Below are 23,918 nucleotides of genomic sequence, written 5' to 3' on the forward strand. Positions count from 1 at the left end.
TTGAAAATGTTGCTTATACTTTACTAGGGAGTTCCTTTCATTTTCGAATCCAGGTGTTTCTTTTACTAGTATTTTAGTTGATTTGGGACAGTATTTCTCCAGGTATAGAAACTTCTTAGCATAAACACACAGAATAACATATTCAGCATAGAACTCTTTCAGTTTTTATTAGTTATGTACTGCAGTTTTCTTCATGTTAATAAGTATAATTCATTTAGCCTTGAGAAGACATGAGTGTATACTTTTTTGCTCTTGTTCTGATGTGGGGGAAAGCACATGTGTTTCTCTGAATTTGTGTGCCCTTTTTTCATTTTTCTTTAAGCTCCTTTTCCTGCCTTTTGCCCAATGTGAACTTCTTTCTGTTCTACCTCATTTAGTCCGTTGGATACTCTGCTTTTCTGTCCTCAGTCCTTCCTGGAGTTCATTAATAAAGCCCTTCCTGTCCAATTAATCTCAAGGGATGTGTTTCCTTTTCATTGTCCCAGTTGTTATCTCTGCTGTTTCTGGGCCTGACAAGAAGGAACACAGATACTATGTCAGCCACGCTGGTGACATACCAGGGATCGGACTAAGGATGTGTATGAGGAAGAGCACTTGCCAATCAACGTTTTACTTCTCTAGCCAGAGCCACAGAGAGCACTTCATCATTTTCCTTTTTGTTGAATTATTTTTCTCCTGCAGCTGGCTTTGTATCAATAGCTAAATTAACAAAACACGTTCTGATTCTTAAAGACCTTTAAAGGTTTGTGATTTCCTCCTAAGTCTTTGCCTTCACTCTCACTGTAAATGCCTACATTTTGATTTATACTATTAACCAAAAGATTTTTTTTTTCTCTCTTTCCCATTAAGAGTTTTATTGATAGTCAAGAGTTTAAAAATTAATAATTCTTTATGGTTGTCTATAAAGCCTGCCACCTTACTGCCTGGAATTTTTACTGTATTATTTTTTAAAACTTTGAATAATCGTAAGTATTTTTTACCACGAGGTTAGTGAACCTTTCATCAGATCCAGGCCCCAGAGACAACCCACGGTGCAGGAAATACAAATACCCACTTGGAGACCTTCTGCCGTTGAGAGAACATTTTTAAGAATTTAGAGTACAGTTTGACATATGAGAGTTACCACTCTCATCTTTCACCCACCCAACCTCAGAAGTTTTTAATTTAATCCTGTAAATTGTAAATCTTTCTTGCCCATAATGTTTTAAATATTTTAGTAAAATTTGTTCTTAAACTCCATAGAAACCTAAACATATGTTTCTTTCTATGCAGTTTAATACAGTGTCGTGCCTCTTGAGACTCATAAGAAGTGGGAGACCAGACGTCTCTGTTAGAGGTTGTTAATTGATGGACACACAAAAGGAAGGAACAAGGGCAGGGGGTACTTTTATGAATAACTGGAAACTCAAGGCACAGTGTTGTTGCTTTCATTCAGTGTTCTTTTGCCTAGTAGCTTCATAGGGGAGCAGTATTTATAGACAAAAGAGAGCAAGTCAAATACACCCACCTTGCTGTTTGTAATAGAAGATAGAAATCCATTAAGAGTACTTATCTGCTCTCTTCCTCCTTCCTTTGCAGGATGGAGAAAATGCAGAGCCTAAAGTGGCAGCCTCTAGGTTGTTTTATCTTTGTGCTAATTTTTGGAGACCCAGGTGCATTTTAAAATTACAGCTGTCACTGTAGATTACTTTCAACAACAACGTTTAGTATAAATGAGGAATTTTTTCCCTTTTTTTTTTTTTGGAGCGTTAAGCAAATATTAATAAATGATTTTACCCTGTTCCTAAACAGAAAACCTGAACCTTGGTCGAACCCATTCTTTTCCTTCTCGAGTTATACTTGGAGCTCTTTGAGAGGAAGGACCTGTCTTCCTGATCTTTTATCTGCAGCCTCACACACTGTGCCTTGCAGTAAATGCTTGAATGAATTTGCCTCTTCCATTTAAGTTGTGGCATAAAGAAACCTATTGTATAGTTCCAAGGAAGGGCTAACTATCGTAGGACACCCTATTTATCATTGGTCAAAAATCTAACTTATTTTATTATGTAGTTTACTGATGAAGAACCCAAGGGCCAGACCCAAGGTTCCAACACAGGCAGTTTGGCTCCGGAGTGTTCTGTGCACTGCACTGCACCGCCCCCCGCTGGCATTATGGAATGCCTTTCTGAGCCATTCATTTCCACTGCTTGTAATTACTTACAAAGCATTTTCCTTTCTTTCGTCCTTGAGTTGCTGTACCAAGGGCACAATTAGTAGTTTAGTTTTGGCAGTTTCAACCTTCTGGCGTATTTGTTTTGAATTTGGCTTCGGCCATCCAGGAGCAGATTTCGTGGCCTACATCCCTCTAAATTGCACCATGATCAGTATCCCCCCAGTTCTGGTTTCTTGGCCAGATTAGAAATGATATTATATGATAGTTTTAACATTTCTTTTCTGTGATGAAAATATTTACAACTACAGTCGTTTCTCTACTGCATTTCCACGTTTGTGCTTTGCTTTATTACTGGTGTTTCTCTGTACCTGTAGTCATTCTTTTCCCAGGACATCTGGCCATGCTGTGCATAGACCTAGGACTTTTGTTAGCCAACATTTGAAACCTTTCCTTTAGTTGTTCTAATTTGTTGTCACAAAACGGGAAGTGGTTTTTAATAGTTCCTCCCCCCTGAATCGGCCGATGAGTTAAATAATATATTTGCTGTTAAAATTCACACTGTTGATTCAAAGAAAACATTTGTAGTAAGTTTTGGAATACTTATCAAAAAGGCTTTCCACTTGTATCTAAAAGTAATTTCTTATGATAAGTTAGTGTTAAATCTAAATCATGGGCATATGGGAGTCATCATTTACTCATATCTGTTTTAATAATTTTTAAAAGTAATTTCTCAGGGTTCCTCCTAGATTTAAACTACTTGAATGGACCTTGATAACACTGTGCCTTTAAGAACGTATAACCCAGCTGCTTTTTCTGCTTTTGGTTTTTTGTTTTGGGGTTTTTTTTGCCCTAGAAGGTTTTAGAACTTGACTTATTGGTGTTGCATATTAATTTGGATTTTGTGAACTATAGAATTCCTCTGAAATATGAGCAGCCTGCCATAAGAGGTAAATATCATGCCAATAAAATATGCATTAGTCCTGTACCGTAGCACTGGCATTTTTAAAGTTTCAAAATGACCCCTATAGTATTTCATTATTTTTACCCTGCCCCTTTCTGAAAGGATTTGAGGTAATCACAGTGATGGGTGTTTAATAAAAAAGACATAGAAAGTCAGAGATGATGTATTACTAGGTAATATTAGATAACAGACTTCACCATGAGTTTCCCTATATCAGTAGCAAAAAAAAAAAAAAGAAGTAATAAAAAGAAAATAGGACAGGACCAAAGCACCAACCTGATGAGTGATAATGTTTACTTGCTCCCGTTTTTTAAAATGTGGAGGAAGTGTTCATTCGTCAAGAGACCGTGTGTTTTCTGGCTTTCGAATCTCAAAACAACTTCTCAAACTTAAAGTAATTCAAGACTAAATTGATTCTAGACATATATAGGATTATTTATGCAGTTAAAAATTCTTATTTTTTAAAGAATTGAATTCAAAAGTTATTTGTTGGTTTAGGTCACTTTACTTTTTTCAGGAAAAATGACTGTTATGGTTGGTGTGGATTTTACTCATTATAACACTTACCTACAAGAAATAGCTTTTAAATTCTAAACCTAGATTGGAACACAGCCATCACTTTCGAGAGCAGTGGGACTCAGCTTAAGTCAATGTTAGGGATTTCCCACCTCCCAGGTCACACAGAGGCTCTTATGTGCATCCCAGGGTGGCCATGGAGGCCTTTTCTTGGCTTCAGTCCACATTGGTCTTGACTCACAGGCCAGTACCCAAGCCTACATGATGCCATAGAGGCACACAGCTCTGCTTGTTTGACAGACTTCACCTGGAGGTCTTGCTGTGGCCCAGTTCCACAGGCCCAGAGACCAGCCTCCCTGTGTAGGGACACTGTGAACCGTTGCCCTCTGAGGGCCTGCTGCCACCTGAGGGGCTGCTCAGCTTCTCCTGCTCCCGGGAGTGTTTCCCTCAGCTCCTCCTCAGTCTAGGCAGCTCTCCTTTCCTCTCTGCCTGCAGCTTCTCCGCTTCACCATTGCTCTTGGCCATCTTCCGCAAAGCCACGTGCCTTTCTGCCTCACCCCTACTCCCCTGGGACAGCACTACAGTGTCCCATTGCCCTCTGAGTGTTCTTAGAGCAAGGATGGAAATACCGAGCAAGGCCAGAATACATGTTAAGAGCTCAGTCATTATCTCACCCTATTGAAATGTATGAAAAACACTTCTTTCAGCATGAGGAAAGTATTTATTAGGCACGGGTGCATGGTGATCTACAAGTTAGTAATTATCACCCTTGGATAAAGGTGTAAGATATCATGGATGTTATTGTGTATGTACAGAGGATAAAAATAGGAGATTCCAAACATTAAAAGAAGATGAAGGGATGGTAAAATGCTGTTTATATGCTGATAATGATGTACTAATGAGAAATTTGGTAATTAATAATTACTTCAAATGAGTTATTTTTTTACCTAGGAAGTTTTGACTTTATTAGCTGTTTGATGTATTGATGTATTAAATTATAATTACATTAATTTGAATTTCTTTAATATTTCATTTAACATCAGGAATCGGTCTCAACCAGAGAAATTTCTGATCAATACATGAAACATGAAACTAAAAATGAGCTTGTTTGAATTATAATCATGAATTTGATACATGTTATTTTCTTAAAAATGAGATCAAAATTAAATGCATTCTAAGATAGAGGGCAAATAAATATTCAGATAAAAGGGTCTTTAGTGTCCAAGTTACGCTAACCATCCTTAGCAGTTACTCTCAGTTTTAAAGACAGAAATAACCAGGGATGGGGTTAGAGCCCTGCACCAAGAAATTCAGCTGTGCCTATGTGGCTAATGGTATTCTAGAATCAAATTTAATAAGAATAAGAGGGAGTGAGAGCATTTTCTACTACTTTAATTTTTCACACTTATTTCTTTACATTTGGGCAGATCATCCCGAGAGCTGATTATAATTAATCAATTAAATTAGAAATAAAATGTCATGTTTTTTGGCAATCCCAACATCTAGAAATAGTGAAAAGGAAGGATTAATATTCATTTCAGTTAAGTCTCAGACATTTAGCTTACTCTCTAACAGAAATACAGCTGGCTTTTGCATTCTAGTAACTAAAAAGAAAAATTGTGTTTCCATCCTCAAAAACACTTTTCTTCAGCCACACTCTCTTATTTATCATATCCAAATTTAAAATTTCCTTTTTATTCCCTTTGAGTCTGGATCTAACCCCAAAAGGGAGCTGTCTTCAGAATGCATACTTTCTAAGGGTAGAGTGTTCATGGTAACTGTAGATTAAAAACTGTCTATAGTGTCAGAAATGCAGAGTATAAAATTTACTTTGTGAAGGAAAACGCATTTCTTTTCTAAAACGTTGATGAATGTTAACAATTAGTTTTATATAGTGCATTTACAAGCAGATTCTTAAGTGCTAATTAAGGCTCTTCTATTGTTTGATAGTATCAGTTGATTTTCAGTAATGTTTGGTTTATCACTACAAATTGCTGAAATGCCAGGGTTCTTCAAGAATTAGGAAGGGCTTTTTGTTATGTTTTAATTATTTCTATTTTAAATTTTAAGAAAGGGAAAAGATTCTGGTGATTTTTTTTTTCTAAAAATATTCTTATCAATATTTTGAATGCTTATTAGATTTCTGAATGTTTGGCTATTTGAGTTTAGGGTCCAAAATTTTTTAAAAAACTAATACCTTTCCTCTTCTGAAAATAAGGATATTTTTTGTATATTTGCTTAGAAATCGAATACACACATGTACACACACATGTGTATGTGAGAGAGAGAGAGATGGAGAGAGACGAGAAGAGAGAGATGGGGGAAGGGGGGAGAGATTAACTTTGAATCACAAGCCATTTGTAGACACATATATATCTTTACTCCTGTAGGCTGGACTGTTACACAGTTGTCAATGGATAGGTCATTCAAAGGTCAGGAAGTCTGCCGATTATTATCTTACAGTGACTCTGTTTTCCTATGCCTTACCAAAAATCTTCTTTCTCTGTTTTCTAACTGACTTATTCATAGGACCATGTAGAAATTAATTTTTTATGATATGTGTGTCAGGTCTCCCAAGATCACCCCCAGGTTAGGGATTCACTAGGACTCACAGGACTCAACGTATAATTGTACTCACAGCTATGATTTATTACAGCAAAAGAATGCAAAACAAAACCAGCAAAGGGAAAAGGCACATGGGGGGAAGTCCAGAGGAAACCAGGCCCAAGCTTCCAAAAGTCCTTTCCTAGTGGAGTCACCCAGGATGCATTTAATTCCTCATACAACAAATTGTGACAGCGTGTGTGAAATGTTGTCTGCCAGGGAAGCTGACTGGTAGGTTCGATTGGAGGTTGATATGTAGGCACCCCCTGTGTAGCATGTAGTAAAATTCCAAACTCCCAGAAGGAAAGGAGGTGTTTGGCATAAACCATATTGTTTGCATGAACAGTTTAGGCACCATGAGCCACTCTTATCAGTTAGGTTGGTGGGAACATTCTCAAAATTCAAGTTCCCAGAGGCCAGCCAAGGGCTAACCTTGCAAACAACACATTTTAAGGATAACAGTTTCCAGGCCTGCTATATTAACTCTTTTCTGCACAATATGCTTTAAAGAGGGGGAAAAAAAAGATTAGGTAGTTTTAACCTTTATTTAGGAGTACTGATTTATTTACTTCTGCCATTCCAATAATTAACATGAGCCATCTATGAAAGGTGAGACATTTTTAGCTTGAGATAGTTGTTTAATGCCCTGTCCCTTTTGTTGGTAGTATCTAGTGAGTATAAGCCACATTATGGTTGTCCTAAAGTATTCTCCAGCAATAAAATCACTTTTTCTACCCAAATGCTGCTGCCATGATATTTTGATATTACTGTAAGAGTTTAGAGGCCTCATATTTTTTGGTAGTTTATTTGCCAATTTTTATTACTTTCATGCTACTTTAATAGCTTTCTGGATAGGAGGATAGTAAATTTATTGTTCGTGCTTCACCCTGGAAGTGAGTTACAACTTGTAAGTAAAATCTTTATAGTCCATATTGCATAACTTCAGTATTACTTGAGCTGTAGTGTTGATATTTTTATGTCATTTATTAACCTTGCATTTTAGAGACTGGAAAATGATTCTGTGAACACAGAATCCTAGAACTGGAAGAGCCCTTAACAAGCCATCCAACTGCACTCTTCTCATTGGGTTGGGGCAGAACTCAGCCAGCCAGGACGGATGGTGCAAAAGCACTCCAGGAGTGCGTGCTCCACACGGTTCTCAGGAACCCAAGTCGGAGTATAACTAAGCTAACTATCCCAAAGGTCTTCCTAAATCACCTGTTTTTTTCTGGTCTTTGCAGATTTAGAGAACAGTTTAAAATTTTTTTCATTAAAACAACGGCTGAATCACCCTGTGGCCTTTTCTTTTCCAGATTGAACCATTCTACTAGCTTCAATCTTTTCTCAGAGAAGTTGCAGCAATAATTTCACTTTTTTTTTTTTTTTAGAAGTAATGCTAGCTTAGTCTAAACCAGGCATTCTTTTTTTTGGCTGCGGTGTGCAGCATGTCGGATCTTAGTTCCCAGACCAGGGATCGAACCTGCACTCCCTACCGTGGAAGTGCAGAGTCTTAACTGCTGGACCACCAGGGAAGTCCCTATTTTTTTTAAATTTATTTATTTACTTATTTTTGGCTGTGTTGGGTCGTCGTTGCCGTGCACAGGCTTTCTCTAGTTGCAGCGAGTGGGGGCTACTCTTCGTTGGGTGCGCGGACTTATCATCACGGTGGCTTCTCTTGTTGCGGAGCACAGGCTCTAGGCACGCAGGCTCAGTAGTTGTGGCTCGTGGGCTCTAGAGGACAGGCTTAGTAGTTGTGGCGCACAGGCTTAGTTGCTCCATGGCATGTGGGGTCTTCCCGGACCAGGGCTCGAACCCGTGTCCCCTGCATTGGCAGGTGGATTCTTAACCACTGCGGCACCAGGGAAGTCCCTAACCAGGCATTCTTAACCCAAGGGTCTATGAACTTGGATGAAAAGAAAAAATTACATATTATTTTCAGTAACCTCAGTCAGAAATTTAGCACTTCCTCTGTTACTCTATCACAAGTATTTTTAAAAATTTGAATAATTGTATTTCAATGTAATTATTTCCTTTATAATCCTATGTATTTTACTTTATGCATTTTGAGAAGGGGTTATTAGGGCTCACTAAGGTAAGGGTCCATGGCAAAAAAAAAAGAAAAGAAAAAAAGGTTACACTCTGTGACGAGTGCACTTGTATAACCTTTAAATGAGAATTCTCCAGATTGTTTTGTTTTCTTCTTTTCCTTTTTGGAGATAACAGTGACTAGTAATGTACTTCATTTAATGTACTATTGTGCCTTTAGGTTTATGTACAAGTTAATAAAGAAGCAGCAGACGATAAAAATGTAGCAAAATCAGCACATGACTTCTTCCAGCGATTGGAACTGGGCGACACGCAAGCACTTGCACTCTGGCAGAAATTTCGGGACTTGAGCATAGAAGAGTACATTCGGATTTACAAGGTGCCCGCCCACTCTCCAGCTCTCCTGTCATGTGGTGCAGCTCTTGACGGGTACTCCTGGGTAGGAAGGTTGCTTCTGAAGCTTATATTTTAAGAACAGATTTGTCATTTGTCACTGAGTTGATAATTGGGACTCAGATATTGTTCTTTGGGCTGAAAGTTAGAGCTACAAAATAAAGCCTGTGAACTTCACAGGCTGAATGTGAAGTGACATCCTGATACTTCATTTCAGTTTGGCTTTTCTCTCTTCTATCATTCCTTCACTTTTTCTTAATCATTTTTTCTTCTTTTGCTTCCTTAGGCATAATATGTGACGGCTATAAATTTGTTTGTCTAAAAACATGTTGGGGGTGGGAGAAATACAACAGTGAATAAAAGAGATATAAGTTCTTTTCTCATGGACTTTACACTCCAGCATGGACACAGCAGATTAAACAAATTCAAGGCAGTGCAAATTCAACAAGAACATATACAGTCTGTTAGGTGGTGATGATGTATGGAGAAAAGTGAAGCAGGGGAGGGGGTGGGATCAGGTGTGCTGTCTGAAGAGAGTTTCAGCAAAGATCCCACATGGCTGGAGTAAGGAAGCAAGATGAAGAAAAGTAAGAGAGGAGGTTGAAGAGGTTGTAGAGTGGGGCGGGATGTAGGACATTTTCCAGGGCTGTCCAGTGTAGCTTCCTGCTGCAGTGGAAACGTTCTGGATCTCTGCTGTCCAATATGGTAGCCTCTAGCCACATGTGGCCATTGAGCACTTGAAGTGTGAGTAGCGTAACTGAGAAAGTAAATCTTCAATTTTCCTTAATTTGAATTTGAATAGCCATTTGTGTCTAGCAACTCCCATGTTGGACAGCACAGTACCACTGTGAGGGCTTGACCATGTGGGGGAGCCGTTAGGAAGGTTTGAGTCACGGAGTGACTTGATTTCATTCTTATTTTCCCCATCTGTCTGACAGACTGTAGAACATCGTATTTTGTCTTAGGGTAAGATAATAGGACACATGCGTAACTTTTTTTTCTTTTGTTTCCAAATCCTTTTAGCGTCTAGGAGTACACTTTGATGACTATTCAGGAGAATCATTTTATCGTGAAAAATCTCAAGAAGTCTTAAAGTTGCTGGACAGTAAAGGACTCCTACAGAAAACAATGTATGATCAGGTTACTATTCTTTAGAAAGTTATTCATTCTGCTTTGAAGTTGGTATTGATGTTTTCTCTCAGTAGGGACAGCAGAAGGTCGTGTGCAGCCTTCCTGGCATTTTTTACAGTGCTTTTTGCTCTTCAGAGTACTTTCCCACATGCTGTCTCTTGCTGCCGTAGCAAAATCCTGGTAAGCTTGGGAGAAAGAATATTATCTTGTCGTTACATATGAGGAAACAAGCACAGAAAGTATAAGTAACCTGCCTAAGGTCACACAAGCTGATAATGGTGTAACTGGAAGAGGGAAATAGACCTCTTTGTACTCAACCCTGCCTTTTTAAAAAGATTCCATCCTGTTCCAAAAGGATTTAAAGGAGTTTATAAAAACAGGTGTACTGAGTTCGATGGGTAGCGGGAGCGGAGAGCGGCCCCCAGAGAGCCCCGAGCAGCCTCACCGCCACCGCTGGCCTGGTTGCCATCACAGCCCGGGAGGAGCCGCAGCCGTGAGCAGCGCGGTCGAGACCCGGCCGCCGCCCTCAGCGCTGCCGACACCGAGCCCGGCACGACGCGCAGCAGCGCAGGGGACGGTGGCCCGGGCAGCCTCACGTCGGCGGCGCCTGCTGGCGGGGACAAGAAGCTCATCGCAGCGAAGGTTCTGGGAACATAGAATGGTTCAGTGTAAGAAACAGATATGGCTTCAGCAACAGGAACGACACCAACGAAGATGTACGTGTACACCGGACTGCCGTAAAGAAGAAGCACCCGGGAAGTGCCTTCGCGGCGTAGGGGATGGAGAGGCTGCGGAGCTCCATGTCACTGAAGGAGAAGAGGGTGCGGAGCAGCAGACGTTGCAGGCCCTGGGGGTCCAGCGCAAGGCGGTACACGTGCACCAGCCCGTAACCATCACAGCCGCTCTCCGCGTTGCAGGGGTCCTCCACGCCACCTCCAGCAGAATTACCGGAACAGCGAGAGGGGGGGAAAAGACGGAGGGATCCGAGAGTGCCCCCGAAGGCCAGGCCCGACAGCGCCGGCCCTACCGCAGGCGCAGGCGCCCACCTTACTGCGTGCCGAGAGCCTATGGTCGTGCGGAGAGCCTATGGGCGTCGACCACAGCGGTCCACCGTCCTGTGCAGGGAGAGGTGATGGAGGGTGCTGACATCCAGGGTGCAGGAGAACAAAGTAGACCAGTGAGACAGAACGTGTATCGGGGTTATAGACCACCATTCTGCAGGGGCCCTCCTCGCCAAAGACAGCGCAGAGGGGACGGCAGTGAAGAAGATAAGGAAAATCAAGGAGATGAGACCCAAGGTCAGGTCGGCAGCCACCTCAACGTCGCTACCGCCGCAACTTCAATTACAGGCGCAGGCGCCCAGAAAACCCTAAACCACAAAATGGTAAAGAGACAAAAGCAGCCGATCCACCAGCTGAGAATTCGTCCGCTCCTGAGACTGAGCAGGCCGGGGCTGAGTAAATGCCGGCTTACCATCTCTACCATCATCCGGTTTCGTCATCCAGCAAGAAGAAATGAATATGAAATTCCAGCAATAAGAAATGAACAGAAGATTGGAGCTAAAGACTAAAGTGCTTGCTTTTTGCCTGTTGACCGGATAACCAGAACTATCTGCGTTATCTATGCAGCATGGGGGTTTTATTATTTTTACCTAAAGACGTCTCTTTTGGTAATGACAAACGTGTTTTTTTTAAAAAAAAAAAAAAAAAACTGGATTTTCTCAATACACCTTTAAAGGTTTTTAAATTGTTTCATATCTGGTCGAGTTGAGATTTTTAAGAACCTCATTTTTAATTTATAATAAAAGTTTACAGCTTGATTTTTTCAAAAAGTCAACAAACTGCAAGCACCTGTTAATAAAGGTCTTAAATAAGTTTTAAAAAAAAGGTATACTACAACCCTAAGCTTTTGAAAGAGTAAAACGAGGAAATCAAGAAGCAGGGCAGAAAAAATAATAGGACGTCAGGGATGATATTAGTACATCGTGTAACACACACTGGGATTCTGCTTCTTTGCTTAAGGTAGATTTCTAATTTAGCTTTGAGCTTCCTGTCAGCCAAACAGAAATGGCACCATTCATAGGAGCCTAGCCACGTGTAACACAGAAGCAAACCAGTTGCTTAGAAATGCCATTTTTCCAGATGGCCAGCAAACACATGAAAAGATTCTCAACATCACTAATTATTAGAGAAATGCAAATCAAAAGTACAACGACGTATCACCTGACACCGATCAGAATGACCATCATCAAAAAATCTACAAACAATAAATGCTGGAGAGGGTGTGGAGAAAGGCAAACCCTCATAAACTGTTGGTGGGAATGTAAATTGATACAGCCACTATGGAAAACAGTATGGAGGTTCCTTAAAAAACTAAAAATAGAACTACCATATGACCCAGCAATCCCACTACTGGGCATGTACCCTGAGAAAACCATAATTCAAAAAGAGTCATGTACCACAATGTTCATTGCAGCACTATTTACAATAACCAGGACATGGAAGCAACCTAAATGTCCATAGACAGAGGAATGGATAAAGAAGACATGGTACATATATACAATGGAATATTACTCAGCCATAAAAAGGAATGAAATGGGGTCATTTGTAGAGATGTGGACAGACCTAGAGAGTGTCATACAGAGTGAAGTAAGTCAGAAAGAGAAAAGGAAATATCGTATAATGTATATATGTGGAATCTAGAAAAATGGTATAGATGATCTTATTTGCAAAGTATAAACAGAGACACAGATGAAGAGAACAAATGTATGGATACCACGGCGGGAAGGGGTGGGGAGGGAGGAATTGGGGGACTGAGATTGACACATATACATTATTGATGCTATGTATAAAGTAGACAACCGATGGGAACGTACTGTATAGCATAGGGAACTCTACCTAAATGGGAGGGAGTCCAAAAGGGAGGGGAGATCTGCATGTGTATGGCTGATTCATTTTGTTGTGCAGTGGAGGCTAACACAACATTGTAAAGCAACCATAGTCCAATAAAAATTTTTAAAAATGTGCCATTTTTCATAGTAACAAAGAGCTCGTCATCCTTATAAGAAAGACATGGAGAATGTGGCTCACAACATCCTCAGTAATGTCCTTAAGGAAAATTTTTAGATCACCATATACAGATTCTAATTTTTCATCAGGCAGGAAAGGCAGTAACAAAATTCTATGGTTTTATTACTCAAGGGTACTTTCTTGCATGTTAAAAATTATCCCAATATTGAGTGTTACAGTAACTTGGATTAGAAGAACATGATGTTTCATGGTTAAACTGAAGTTGATATCTCATTTTTCAACTAGTTATGTTAAAGACTTTAAGTACTTCATCCAGAGTACAGAATTTAAAAAGATAAGTAAATATTAATTACAAAATACCTACTCTTAATAGATTCATTCCAGGTCAGATTCCTTCTTATTTTTCTTCATTGTTGGTTACACCAGTTATTGCTGCTTAATAATAAAAATAGCTTCTGGTTTGCCAAAGATAATGTTATAGATACTATACTATTAATGGTTTTAATTCATTATGTTGTTTCAGAGTTACCTTTTTGCATTTCTAGAAAAGGCACAGCTGTAGTGGATCTGTCAGGGAATGGTGACGCCTCCTCAATTTGTACTGTAATGCGAAGTGATGGGACGTCTCTCTATGCAACCAGGTGTGTGTCTTGTGTGACCCTCATCATTAGAATGCATGACTTCACATTCTTTGTTCTAGGATTAATGCTAAGACAATCATTTTATTCTCAAAACTGTTACCAAATCCTGATTTCTAAAATCTTTTGTTCTCATCGCTCAAAATATTTTTATTGGATTTCTATTTATGGCCATTTATAGTTTCTGGAAAGGTTTAATATCATCGGAAGAGTAACTGAAAAACTGATTACAGTTAGTTAAACATCATAGGATTTCCACAGGTGAATACATTGTTCTACAAACTATAAAACTGAAGTACCTCATAGCCAACTATAAATATTTTATAATTGCATATTGACAGAAAATGTATACTAAAAGGTACTCATGTTGCCTCAGTGGTATCCTCACTCTGTAAAGATCATCTTATGTGCATATAAGTACCAGTCCTCATTCAGACTGTGGTAAAATAGACCGAGGGAGATGTAGGCCATGCCGCTTATATTTTTTCATCTGTCTCCATGACCAACCCCTGTGGAAAGGAGCAGTCTCTGTTCATCAGTAAGAACTGGGTTTATCAAGCACACTTACTTCTGGGACAAAGCTAATAGGAAGGAGAAGACCGGACCATAAAAAAGCCACACAGGCAAACATGGCCATACTCAAGCACTGCTAGCAAAAGGTTCTAGTGTCTCCCGGGCTAGAATTTTATGTTGGATCACAAACCACTTTTGTAGCATAGTTAATGATATTTTGTTGTTGTTGTTAACTACCATCATTTTTTCCCAAACAACTTTAAACAACCATCTGCCTCTCTTACTGTCCCTTAGAAAAATCATTCTTATTTTCTGTTACTTTTTGGCATTTCTCTTTATCAATTCCATACAATTGGAGTTAGGAAATGAGAAGACCCTGTATATTTAAGAGGTACATTTCTTTTTCTAGATACAAAAAAATATACAGTAGAAAATTTTTTTTGTGCCAGCTAATTATTGCTGGACAGATTAAATAAACCTTTGAGTAGTGGTTATAAGAAATGTGTTTACTCATGTAAGCAACAGGGAATTAAACTCATTATCTTGTAATAAACTATAGTGGAATATAATCTGCAAAAATACTGAATCACTGAAACTAACACAATATTGTAAGTCAACTATACTCAAATAAAGAAATGTGTCTGCTCAGAATAGAGGCTCCATGTCATAAAGACTCTATAACTATCCTTATTAACTATCCTTATCTGGTATCTTTTTGGGGGCTATCATTAGGTCCAGATTTTTCTGTTTATTTACCTGAATGTCTATACTTTCCCTTTTTTCTTTGGGAGAATCATCTTTTTGCCACTTGTTGAAATGTTTGATTTTTCACCTTGCTCTAACTGTAGTTGTTTGTCCTTTCAATGGGTTCCTTATAGAATACAGCTATGTGTGTGGTTGTAAATTAAGGGAGTTGTTATAACAGACAAAGAAAAATGCAGGAGGATACTGACGAGCACAGGGTGAGGCTGGAGACCTGAATTTTTGTTCTGAGACCATGACCATCACTTAACCTCTCTGGGCCATGGTTCCCTACTTTGTGAAAAGAGAGACCTGAACTAAATGACCTGGCATTTCTTCCAGCTTTTTATTTTTTAATTTATTTATTTTATTTATATTTATTTTTGGCTGTGTTGGGTCTTCATTGCTGCGCGCGGGCTTTCTCTAGTTGCGGCGAGTGGGCACTACTCTTCGTTGCGGTGTGTGGGCTTCTCATTGCGGTGGCTTCTCCTGTTGTGGAGCACGGGCTTGAGGCACGCAGGCTTCAGTAGTTGTGGCTCACAGGCTCTAGAGCACAGGCTCGGTAGTTGTGGCTCGCGGGCTCTAGAGTGCAGGCTTCAGTAGTTGTGACACAAGGGCTCAGTAGTTGTGGCTCACAGGCTCTAGAGTCAGGCTCAGTAGTTGTGGCACATGGGCTTAGTTGCTCTGAGGCACGTAGGATCTTCCCGGGCCAGGGCTCGAATCCGTATCCCCTGCATTGGCAGGCAGATTCTTAACCACTGTACCACCAGGGAAGCCCTCTCTGGCTTTCAAATTCAGGTTCTACAAACTCAACCTAGGACTTTTTCTTATATTCATCTCTTTTTCTTTGGATCAAAAAGTTTTTCTTTGTTTTGTGCTTGGCTCAAATCAAAAAATATAATGGGGGTGTATATTTGTGACTTTGTTTTTGGGATAATCTGTATCAGTGTTTTACAGCCTTTTTTTAAATTATAACCCTTCTCAGGAGCCTTTTTAGCCATATTTTTTATACTTGCCCATCCTCATGAAATTTTAACACCACAGATGTGTCTGTATGTATTGTATGCATATATGTGCTTTATACATAAATAGAGTGAGATTTTTTTGTCCCTCACGAGACAGTTTTTGCCTCCATTCAGAACACATGCTCTGGGGACTTCCCTGGTGGTCCAGGGGTTAAGACTCCACGCTTACAATGCAGGGGGCGTTTGCTCTGTTATATCAGGATCCTGAAGTAGGTACCAATGACATTTTGATGATCCCCAACATTTCAAAAGATCTAGGAACTTTAAAAATCCTCAAAATCCTCCCAGTGTCATGCATTGTTAAGCAAAAATAGCTTTAATTTTTTTTTCTTGCAGTTTTATTGAGATATAATTGACATACAGCACTGTGTAAGGTGTATAATGATTTGACTTACATACGTCACGAAATGATTATCACAATAAGTTTAGTGAACATCCATAGTTTCATATAGATAACAAAACTAAAGAAATAGAAAAAAATTTTTCTTGTGATGAGAACTCTTAGGGTTTACTCTCTTAACATTAACTTTCATATATAACATACAGCAGTGTTAATTCTATTTATCATTTTGTACTTTACATCCCTAGTACTTATTTATCTTATAACTGGGAGTTTGTACCTTTTGACCACCTTCATCCAATTCCCCCTCTCTCTATCCCTTGCCTCTGAAATTCTACAAATCCTATCTCTTTTTCTATGAGTTTGTTTGGTTTTGAATTATAATTGACCTACAACACTACGTTAGTTCCTGTTACACAACATAGTGATTTGGTATTTCTATATATTCAAAATGATCACCATGGTGAGACTAGTTATGATATGTCACCATACAAAGATATTACATAGTTATTAACTATATTCTCCACAAGTTAATTAGCTCTAATTTTAAAATTCAATATTTAAATAATTTTCACCTAAAATTTTTCACTTAAAATTTTATAGTTTATGGTTTGTTTTTAAATATTCTGTACTGTGTGCAAACTGGGTATTTTGTCCTTAACCAGAGATAAGAGGTAAGTGGAATTTTTGTCAAAGGAATTTATGGTCTTTTTAAATGCTTTAGAAAGTATTGCTTTCGAATGATCCAAGACGTTGGAAGAGTAGCTAGAAGATACTATATCACCTATGTTTTAAATATGTTCTTTAAGAAAGTATATTGCAGAAAAGTGACAGGAAGGTAATTCTTTCCAGTAGAGGCTTAGTTAACAAATCATAAAACATTTACCTATAAACACCTTGCCTAGAGCTATTTAGTTATTATTACTACTTGTCCCGGAGCTTTTATTTATTTTTGATCTTTTCACAGCACTTTCATAATTCTTTTCCCAAAGCTGTTTTTGTTATTACTACTTTGTATCAAAGTATGGTACTGGGATTATATAAGCATGGGTACTATACCTGAGGCTTGGAATAACAGTAGTTCTTAATGAGAAAAGCCTCATTACTATTAAATAGGTAGAACAAATTATTACCCAGATCTGCTTAGTAACTCTTAATCTATGGCCGTTTTTTTCCAGAGATCTTGCAGCTGCTATAGATCGAATGGACAAGTATAATTTTGATAAAATGATTTATGTGGTAAGTAATCACAATAAAGAACAAAAGGTTATGATCCCTACTTCATGAAAACTGCAAAGATAGAAATTGAATGCCTTGTTGAAAAACTAGGCAAAAATAATTTTCTCAAACTATAGAAAGGATTCAATGTTAAGTGTATGTATGGTGGCAAACACTGTTTAAAAAAAAAAAACTTAAAAATTAAAAAGTTCACATTGCTTCATAGTAAAAAAAAAACAAAAATTACCCAAATGAATGGTTATGTGTAACAAATATGTACATGTCACTATAATGCGTTTTTTTTAAATAACTTTCTATTTTAAATATTTTAGGACTCACAGAAGTTTCAAAATGGTAGAGTTTCCATGCAGCCTTCAGTCTTCTCCAAAGATAAAAGCTTACATAACCATGATACTTTGTCTATACCAGGAAACTAACATTGGTAGAGACCTTAGTTAAATTTCACCAGTTTTTACACATGCTTGTGTATGGGCACGGTGGAGGGGGGTATGAAATTTTATCACGTGTAGATTCATGTAACCATCACCACATTCAGAATACAAAACTGTTCCATCACAAAACAACCTCTCTTATAGCAACCACTTAATAATCATGAGTTCCTCCAACCCTAACCACTGGCAACCACTGCTCTGTTCTCCATCATACCGTTTTGTCACTTTGAGAATGTTATATAAATGGAACCACATTAGGTAACATTTTGAGGTTGGCTGTTTTCACTCAGCATAATGAATGCCCTTGAGATCCACCCAAACTATTGCATGTGTCAATAGTTTGTTCCTTTTATGCTGAGTAATATTCTAGTCTCCTCTTCCCTTCCTTTCTTTCTGTGTGCAACCTCCCTTTCCCGGAAGGAAAAAAAAAGTTGCTATTAAATATCTTTTTAGAGCTTAGCTTTGGCCTTCTTGGAGATAAAGGTCATGACAGCTGAGAGAGGAGGAATTTAGATAGAATACTCAGAAGGTTAAATTTCATATTCCCTCCTGACTCAGTGGAGTGCTGCAGCTCTTACTTCCTTCTCTTTTAGAGGACTCACCTTAGACCTTCTTCTGGTGGCATCCGCTTTGTGTGCTTACTTAAAACATATCCACTGACAGTGACTCTGGTCTGTCAAAACTCAAACATTTTAATTTGATTTATGTCCAACCTATTGTAGATTAACTTATCAGTGTTCTTTTATTTTAAATACATTTTTTTCTCAAGACAGATAAAGGGCAAAAAAAGCATTTTCAGCAAGTGTTCCAAATGCTGCAGATCATGGGATATGACTGGGCAGAAAGGTACCGTACTGTCTGGATGTTCTTAATTGCCTGCTCAAGATTAAAGTTTTGCTAGGTCAGCCATGTCCAAAAATGTAGCAAATTGTTAAAGATTTTCATTCAAACTTCACTTCTTTGTTTCAAGATGTTAGTGTTAGATGTTAGAAAAAACAGATTTGTTCTTTGTGCTAATTTTTGTCCTGGTTGTATTAATTTCTTATAAACATTTAATAATGTTTAAACATTTAATAAATGGTTTTATTAGACATCTCTCAGTGGCTTGATTTTCAAAATTCTTAATTCCCATCTCCTTTTTCTCATAAAGGCAACTAGTAATTTAATCATATGCTAGTGATTTGAAATGAAGCTGTGTGTTTAACATCTTCTGTGGCATACGTCACAGCATATTTCAATTTATTAATTTTTTAAAACCTCTCTATGAGAGTTGAAGTTAAGACTATTCTCTATAAGGGTATTGTTATATTCTTTGATCACCAGCTCCTTTTCAGTGAACTAAGTGCCTGCTCCATTTTAGGTGCCAGCACGTGCCCTTTGGGATAGTGCAGGGAATGAAGACGCGAAGAGGAGACGTTACTTTTCTGGAAGATGTTCTAAATGAGATTCGATTGAGGATGCTACAGAACATGGCTTCTATTAAGAGTGAATTCATTTTTTTGTTGTTACAGGCATAACTTACGTGCACTTTTATGTTTTGCTGGACTCCTGTGCAGTGTGATGTATTATGACCATCCCTCCATTGAACTTTCATAAACCTTGGCACAAATAGCTTTGCTAATTCAAGGTGCCAGCACTTCTAGACTTGCTGCTGGGCTGTTACTCAGTTTAGTAATGGGAATCGATACACCCTGAGCCTCTTTTCCTGGGCAGCTTCAGCGTTGTCACTCCACGGTTGGAGTGCCTGCACAGAGTTCCTGTGTTCCATAATCAGAAGCAAGTCCCAAGTCCTTATGGCTTTGTTTAACCTTCACCTTTGGAAAAATAAGTACCAGCTCTATCTAATGTCTTACAAGGGATGTTTGTAAGAAAAATAAATTCGTGTTTCTTCCCTTTTACCAAAGGCTTGAAAACATCATTATCAAAGTTAAATCAGCCCACATTAGGACAGTTAATTGCCTGCTGTACACCTGTTTATTCTTGATGCTGTCAGCATATGGTTTTGTCAGGTTTTATCTCCACTTTAGTCCCGGATTCTGTACAGTTTCATGCAAGGTTAAAGGAGCTGCCTTTGTCTATTTTAGCTACCAGAGAGCTGGAGAACCCCCAGGAGACAGCAGAGAGGGTGGGGCTCGCAGCCCTCATCATTCAGGTCTGTGAAGACTGCTTCCCGGGAGAGCCTTTTATTTGGTACTAGGACAAGTCCCAGCGCTGAAGATTTCCTCTGTCATTTTAGGACTTCAGAGGTTTCCTGTTATCTGACTATCAGTTCAGCTGGGATCGTGTTTTCCAGAGTCGCGGGGACACGGGAGTCTTCCTGCAGTACACACACGCCCGCCTCCACAGGTGAGAAGGGCCTGCAGGGAAACACTGGGCTGCTCTGTCCTTCCCAGGGTGGGGTCTGGATGGAGTGATTCCGAGACCAAAGGCCCTGTTTTCTGGGCTTCTCCGACATCTCACATTCAAAACTAGTTGAAGTACAGTGGACCTCTTATTATGTTTGGATCTTGTGGGGTTTTTTAAACATTTATGTATTGCACACCTATGAAATGGAATGCTTTTATGTATATTACCTTATTTAGTACTCAGAATAACCCTGCCAAAGAGTATACTCTGTTTTCAGATGAAGAAACAGATTTAGGAAAAACTGAGGCATTGGGTCAAATGATGGTAGCTTCCGAGTCTAGGACTATATTAAGGAAAGCAAGACTGTGCGTTATGAGGTGATGTTCATCACTTGCAACTGAGTCCTAGGATGAGTTGTTTAATCCTTTGTTGTGTTTAAACTTGTGATAACAGTTTGGAAGAGACTTTTGGATGCGGTTATCTAAATGACTTCAACACTGCTTGCTTACAAGAGCCACAGTCTGTTTCCATTCTCCAGCATCTTCTCAGGTACAGTTTCCTAACATTATCAAGTCTGCTTCTGCTCCATGAAATGACTGTTGTAGTTTGCTGACCACTGGAATCAACAGGCCAGTGACTCTAGACAGCGCTTTTCCAAAGGTGTGACCAAAAAGTGATTGCCTGCCCTTTGGGAGCAGACAGAGGGCATGCTCACGGCTAATCCTTGGGCTTAAAAAATATTATCACCATTGAATTAGCCCAGGTGTCTAACACCCTTTAGGTCATGGTGTGAGAACGTAAAGCCTGGTAAAAGCATAACCTTTTAGTGTAGAAACGATCATCCTCTCACCCTCTGTGATAAGTGAAGGAAGATCCCTGCCTTTGTGCACCATCCCTGAGACCATAAGCCCTTCATTTGCCTCTTGGTTTCAGTTCAGCTTCAAATACACTGGGCAAGAGACCATACTTCTGAGCTCTCATGAGCATTATCCGTGAAGCCAGACTTGTCAGGAGAGACTGATGAATATCTGGAAGGGATATGGAGGGTTAACAACAAGCCCTGTTTCTCTGATTGCCACACAGTGGTCAGTGGTTCTTTCCTGGGATGAGGGGTTAGTTTACTAACATTTGGCTAATTTGTGAGGAAAAATAAGCCAACCTGGTTTTCTTGGCAGTGAGTAGACTCTTGTTTGCTAGATTATGTTCCTAAGCATGGCTAGAGGCTTCGTACATTTAACAGCCATGATTTGAGTCCTTGCTTTGGGCTAGGCCTATGGGATCTCAAGGTGATTTAGAAAGTACCTGCCATCAAGGAACTTGTAAGAAAGAAAGATGTGCCTTTACCTTCAAATTTACGCAAGGTCTTTTTTCATATATCTTCTACCATTAATGATATCAAGTCAACCTTACATCGTAGATCTTAGCTTAGTGTAATATGCACCCAGCCTTCCCCTGCCAACCACTCCTGTCATATTTCTTTTAGGTTCGATGAGGTGCTTTATAGGTCAGCCCAAGACCTTCAACCCAGGCACATTGTCAGTTACCTTCTAACTCTAAGGTATGTTATAAACTTGCTATTTGGGGGTATTAAAAGACATCTGATATGACAAAGGACCTTTCTTTCATCTAAAGGTCTCCTATAGACAAATCCATTGGCCTAAAAAATTATATGCTTTAAGTTACAGGAATTCTTGCTTCATCTTTGCAAATTAGCAGTTAATGTTCATTCATTCATTCATTCATCCAGTGACTGAAGGTCTGGTCACTGGAGTCTAGTGAACGGGAACCTATAGGTACATCATGGGTGGTCACAGTACAGCACGTGTTAGGATAGATTGGACATGAGGGGCAATGTTAGGGCACTTAGCCCAGCCTTGAGGGCTCAGAGAAGGCTTCTCAGAGGAGAGGAGTAGATGTTAGTCAGGAGAAGCAAGGGGGCAGAGAAGGAGAGAAAAGCCCAGAGTTGAGCAAGAACATGATACATTAAAAGAAATTCTGGGAGAATGAGTATGTTGTGTACTAAGGCATTCTGACTTATTTTCAGGGCAGTGGGGTCCATAAAAAGGTTTTAAGCAGAGGCACAGAAAAGTCTGTCTGATAGAGGGTAGAGAATGAATTGGAAAGCGAGTAGATGACACTTGGATAGAAATTTCACGGTGGCTGTTTTAGAAAGTTTGAATAGAGGTTGAGTTTTATAGCAACAGTTGTATCTTCTCATAAAGCTATTTAAGAAAGGAAGTATTTGCTTTTACTCAAGATTTACTGAAATCAGAGATTTATTGGGACTTTTTTCTTGAATATGCTTTTTACCTTTCTTCCCCAGATTTATAGATTTTTTTTCCTTTAATTTCCACTTAGACATGTAGAGATGAAGAAGCCAGAAAGTCTTATTAAATGTCATTTAATCATTGAAACTAATGTCATAAGCATCATTTTTCTGGCACTGTTCTTCTTGCTGCCATAACCTAAACAGAAAAAATATTTTAAAGAAGAGTGGCCAGTGTATGCAGAGTGGATTGATAACTAGTCTTACCCCACCTCCTCCCAGTACAGAAGGAGACAGGCCAGACCATGTTATACATTTCATCTTGAGGGATGCCTAAATAAGGGAAAACTAATTATTAGAAAAGAATCCCCTATACTTGTAAAACTAACAATAAAATCATAATCTTAAGAACAATGAAACTGTAATCATAATACCACCTGGTATTAGTAGAACCAGGACCAAAAATCTAAAACCGGAGTTTAGTGTTTTTCACTTTGCCAGTTATTGAAAAGCAGTGAATTCAGCCTCAACTTCCCAACTTTGGAAATATCCTTTAGTGGCTCTCGGCTTTGATTTCTCTAAGTTGAGGGAGTAAGATTAGATATCAAGCTTATATGTTACACAGGAAATTAGCTGGTCCTAATCATGATTATTCTTTTCCTGTTTCAGTCATCTTGCAGCGGTGGCACACAAAACACTACACATAAAAAGCAGTCCTCCTGAAGTGGCTGGGGTATGTTATGTTGAGTTTTGCTGTGTAATGTAATCTCTAGCATCCTCAGACTTATTACTGAGTCAGTCTTGTAAATGTTTCTAAAATAGCATCCTGTTGTTCAACTACAGCAGTGTACTTATACACTCAAGGTAATAATTAGAATTGGGCTGTAACAATCAATGTTACTTTCCAACATACTGGACCATGAAACACCTTTTCCTACATCAAGTGATAGGGTTATTAGTTCCGCTTATCTGAAGCTATACTTTATGGTGTTACTGTTACTCCCACTCCGCAACCCTTGGGTACCAGTCTTACTATAACAAATTCTAGGAATTTGTCTTCCTTTGCCTACAGGAAACCCTAGGGCACTTGGAGATACTGTTCTACTTTAAATTAGAAAAAAGTTAGAATTACTTCTAAAAGCAATTTTATCTATTCACTTACAGTTAGCCTGTTACTGAAGTGACCTTGAATCATTCTTGAATTTATTTTGTAGGCCAGACTTCATCTTTTCAGAGCTGCCCGCTCAGTCCTAGCCAACGGAATGAAACTTCTTGGAATAACACCTGTATGTAGGATGTAATTTCTAATTAAAATTGCTTTTAAAATACTAAATGAATTGTAGTTATCTATTCTTACATGCCTTGCTATTTAGAATAGAATTGAAACTAATATTCTGTGTCAGAATCTATATTTTATTGTCTATATTTTATTAAGTGATTTATCAACTTATTAAATCTTTATCTTTTAAAAAAATCATCTGAGTTTCCTCATGGTCAATAAGTACTAAACAGACTTTTGTTAAACTAAGTTAAATCTTTTTAAAGTC

The 23,918-nt window shown here is 38.8% G+C and overlaps 1 protein-coding gene and 1 pseudogene across 9 annotated transcripts in view; both read left to right on the forward strand.

Annotated features, from left to right (window-relative positions):
• The window catches only part of RARS2 (arginyl-tRNA synthetase 2, mitochondrial), an 80,035-nt gene extending 56,331 nt beyond the window's left edge, over positions 1-23,704 (forward strand). For all 8 annotated transcript variants that reach the window (XM_082473978.1, XM_082473977.1, XM_082473975.1 and 5 more), the window contains 12 exons: positions 8,500-8,658; positions 9,696-9,802; positions 13,378-13,473; positions 17,268-17,328; positions 18,529-18,605; positions 19,120-19,244; positions 19,844-19,911; positions 19,996-20,105; positions 20,559-20,654; positions 21,589-21,663; positions 23,041-23,104; positions 23,586-23,704. In XM_082473978.1, the coding sequence (XP_082330104.1) occupies positions 8,500-8,658; positions 9,696-9,802; positions 13,378-13,473; positions 17,268-17,328; positions 18,529-18,605; positions 19,120-19,244; positions 19,844-19,911; positions 19,996-20,105; positions 20,559-20,654; positions 21,589-21,663; positions 23,041-23,104; positions 23,586-23,672 (1,125 nt within the window). In that variant the 3' untranslated portion in view covers positions 23,673-23,704. The remainder of the gene's footprint in view (positions 1-8,499; positions 8,659-9,695; positions 9,803-13,377; positions 13,474-17,267; positions 17,329-18,528; positions 18,606-19,119; positions 19,245-19,843; positions 19,912-19,995; positions 20,106-20,558; positions 20,655-21,588; positions 21,664-23,040; positions 23,105-23,585) is intronic.
• LOC309666561 (Y-box-binding protein 1 pseudogene) lies at positions 9,861-11,491 on the forward strand (annotated as a pseudogene). The gene is made up of 2 exons: positions 9,861-9,983; positions 10,206-11,491. The product of its transcript is annotated as a Y-box-binding protein 1 pseudogene (transcript).
• Positions 23,705-23,918: the final 214 nt, after the last annotated feature.

This window comes from Balaenoptera physalus (genome assembly GCF_965194825.1).
Source record: "Balaenoptera physalus genome assembly, chromosome: 9".
Lineage (NCBI taxonomy): Eukaryota > Metazoa > Chordata > Mammalia > Artiodactyla > Balaenopteridae > Balaenoptera > Balaenoptera physalus.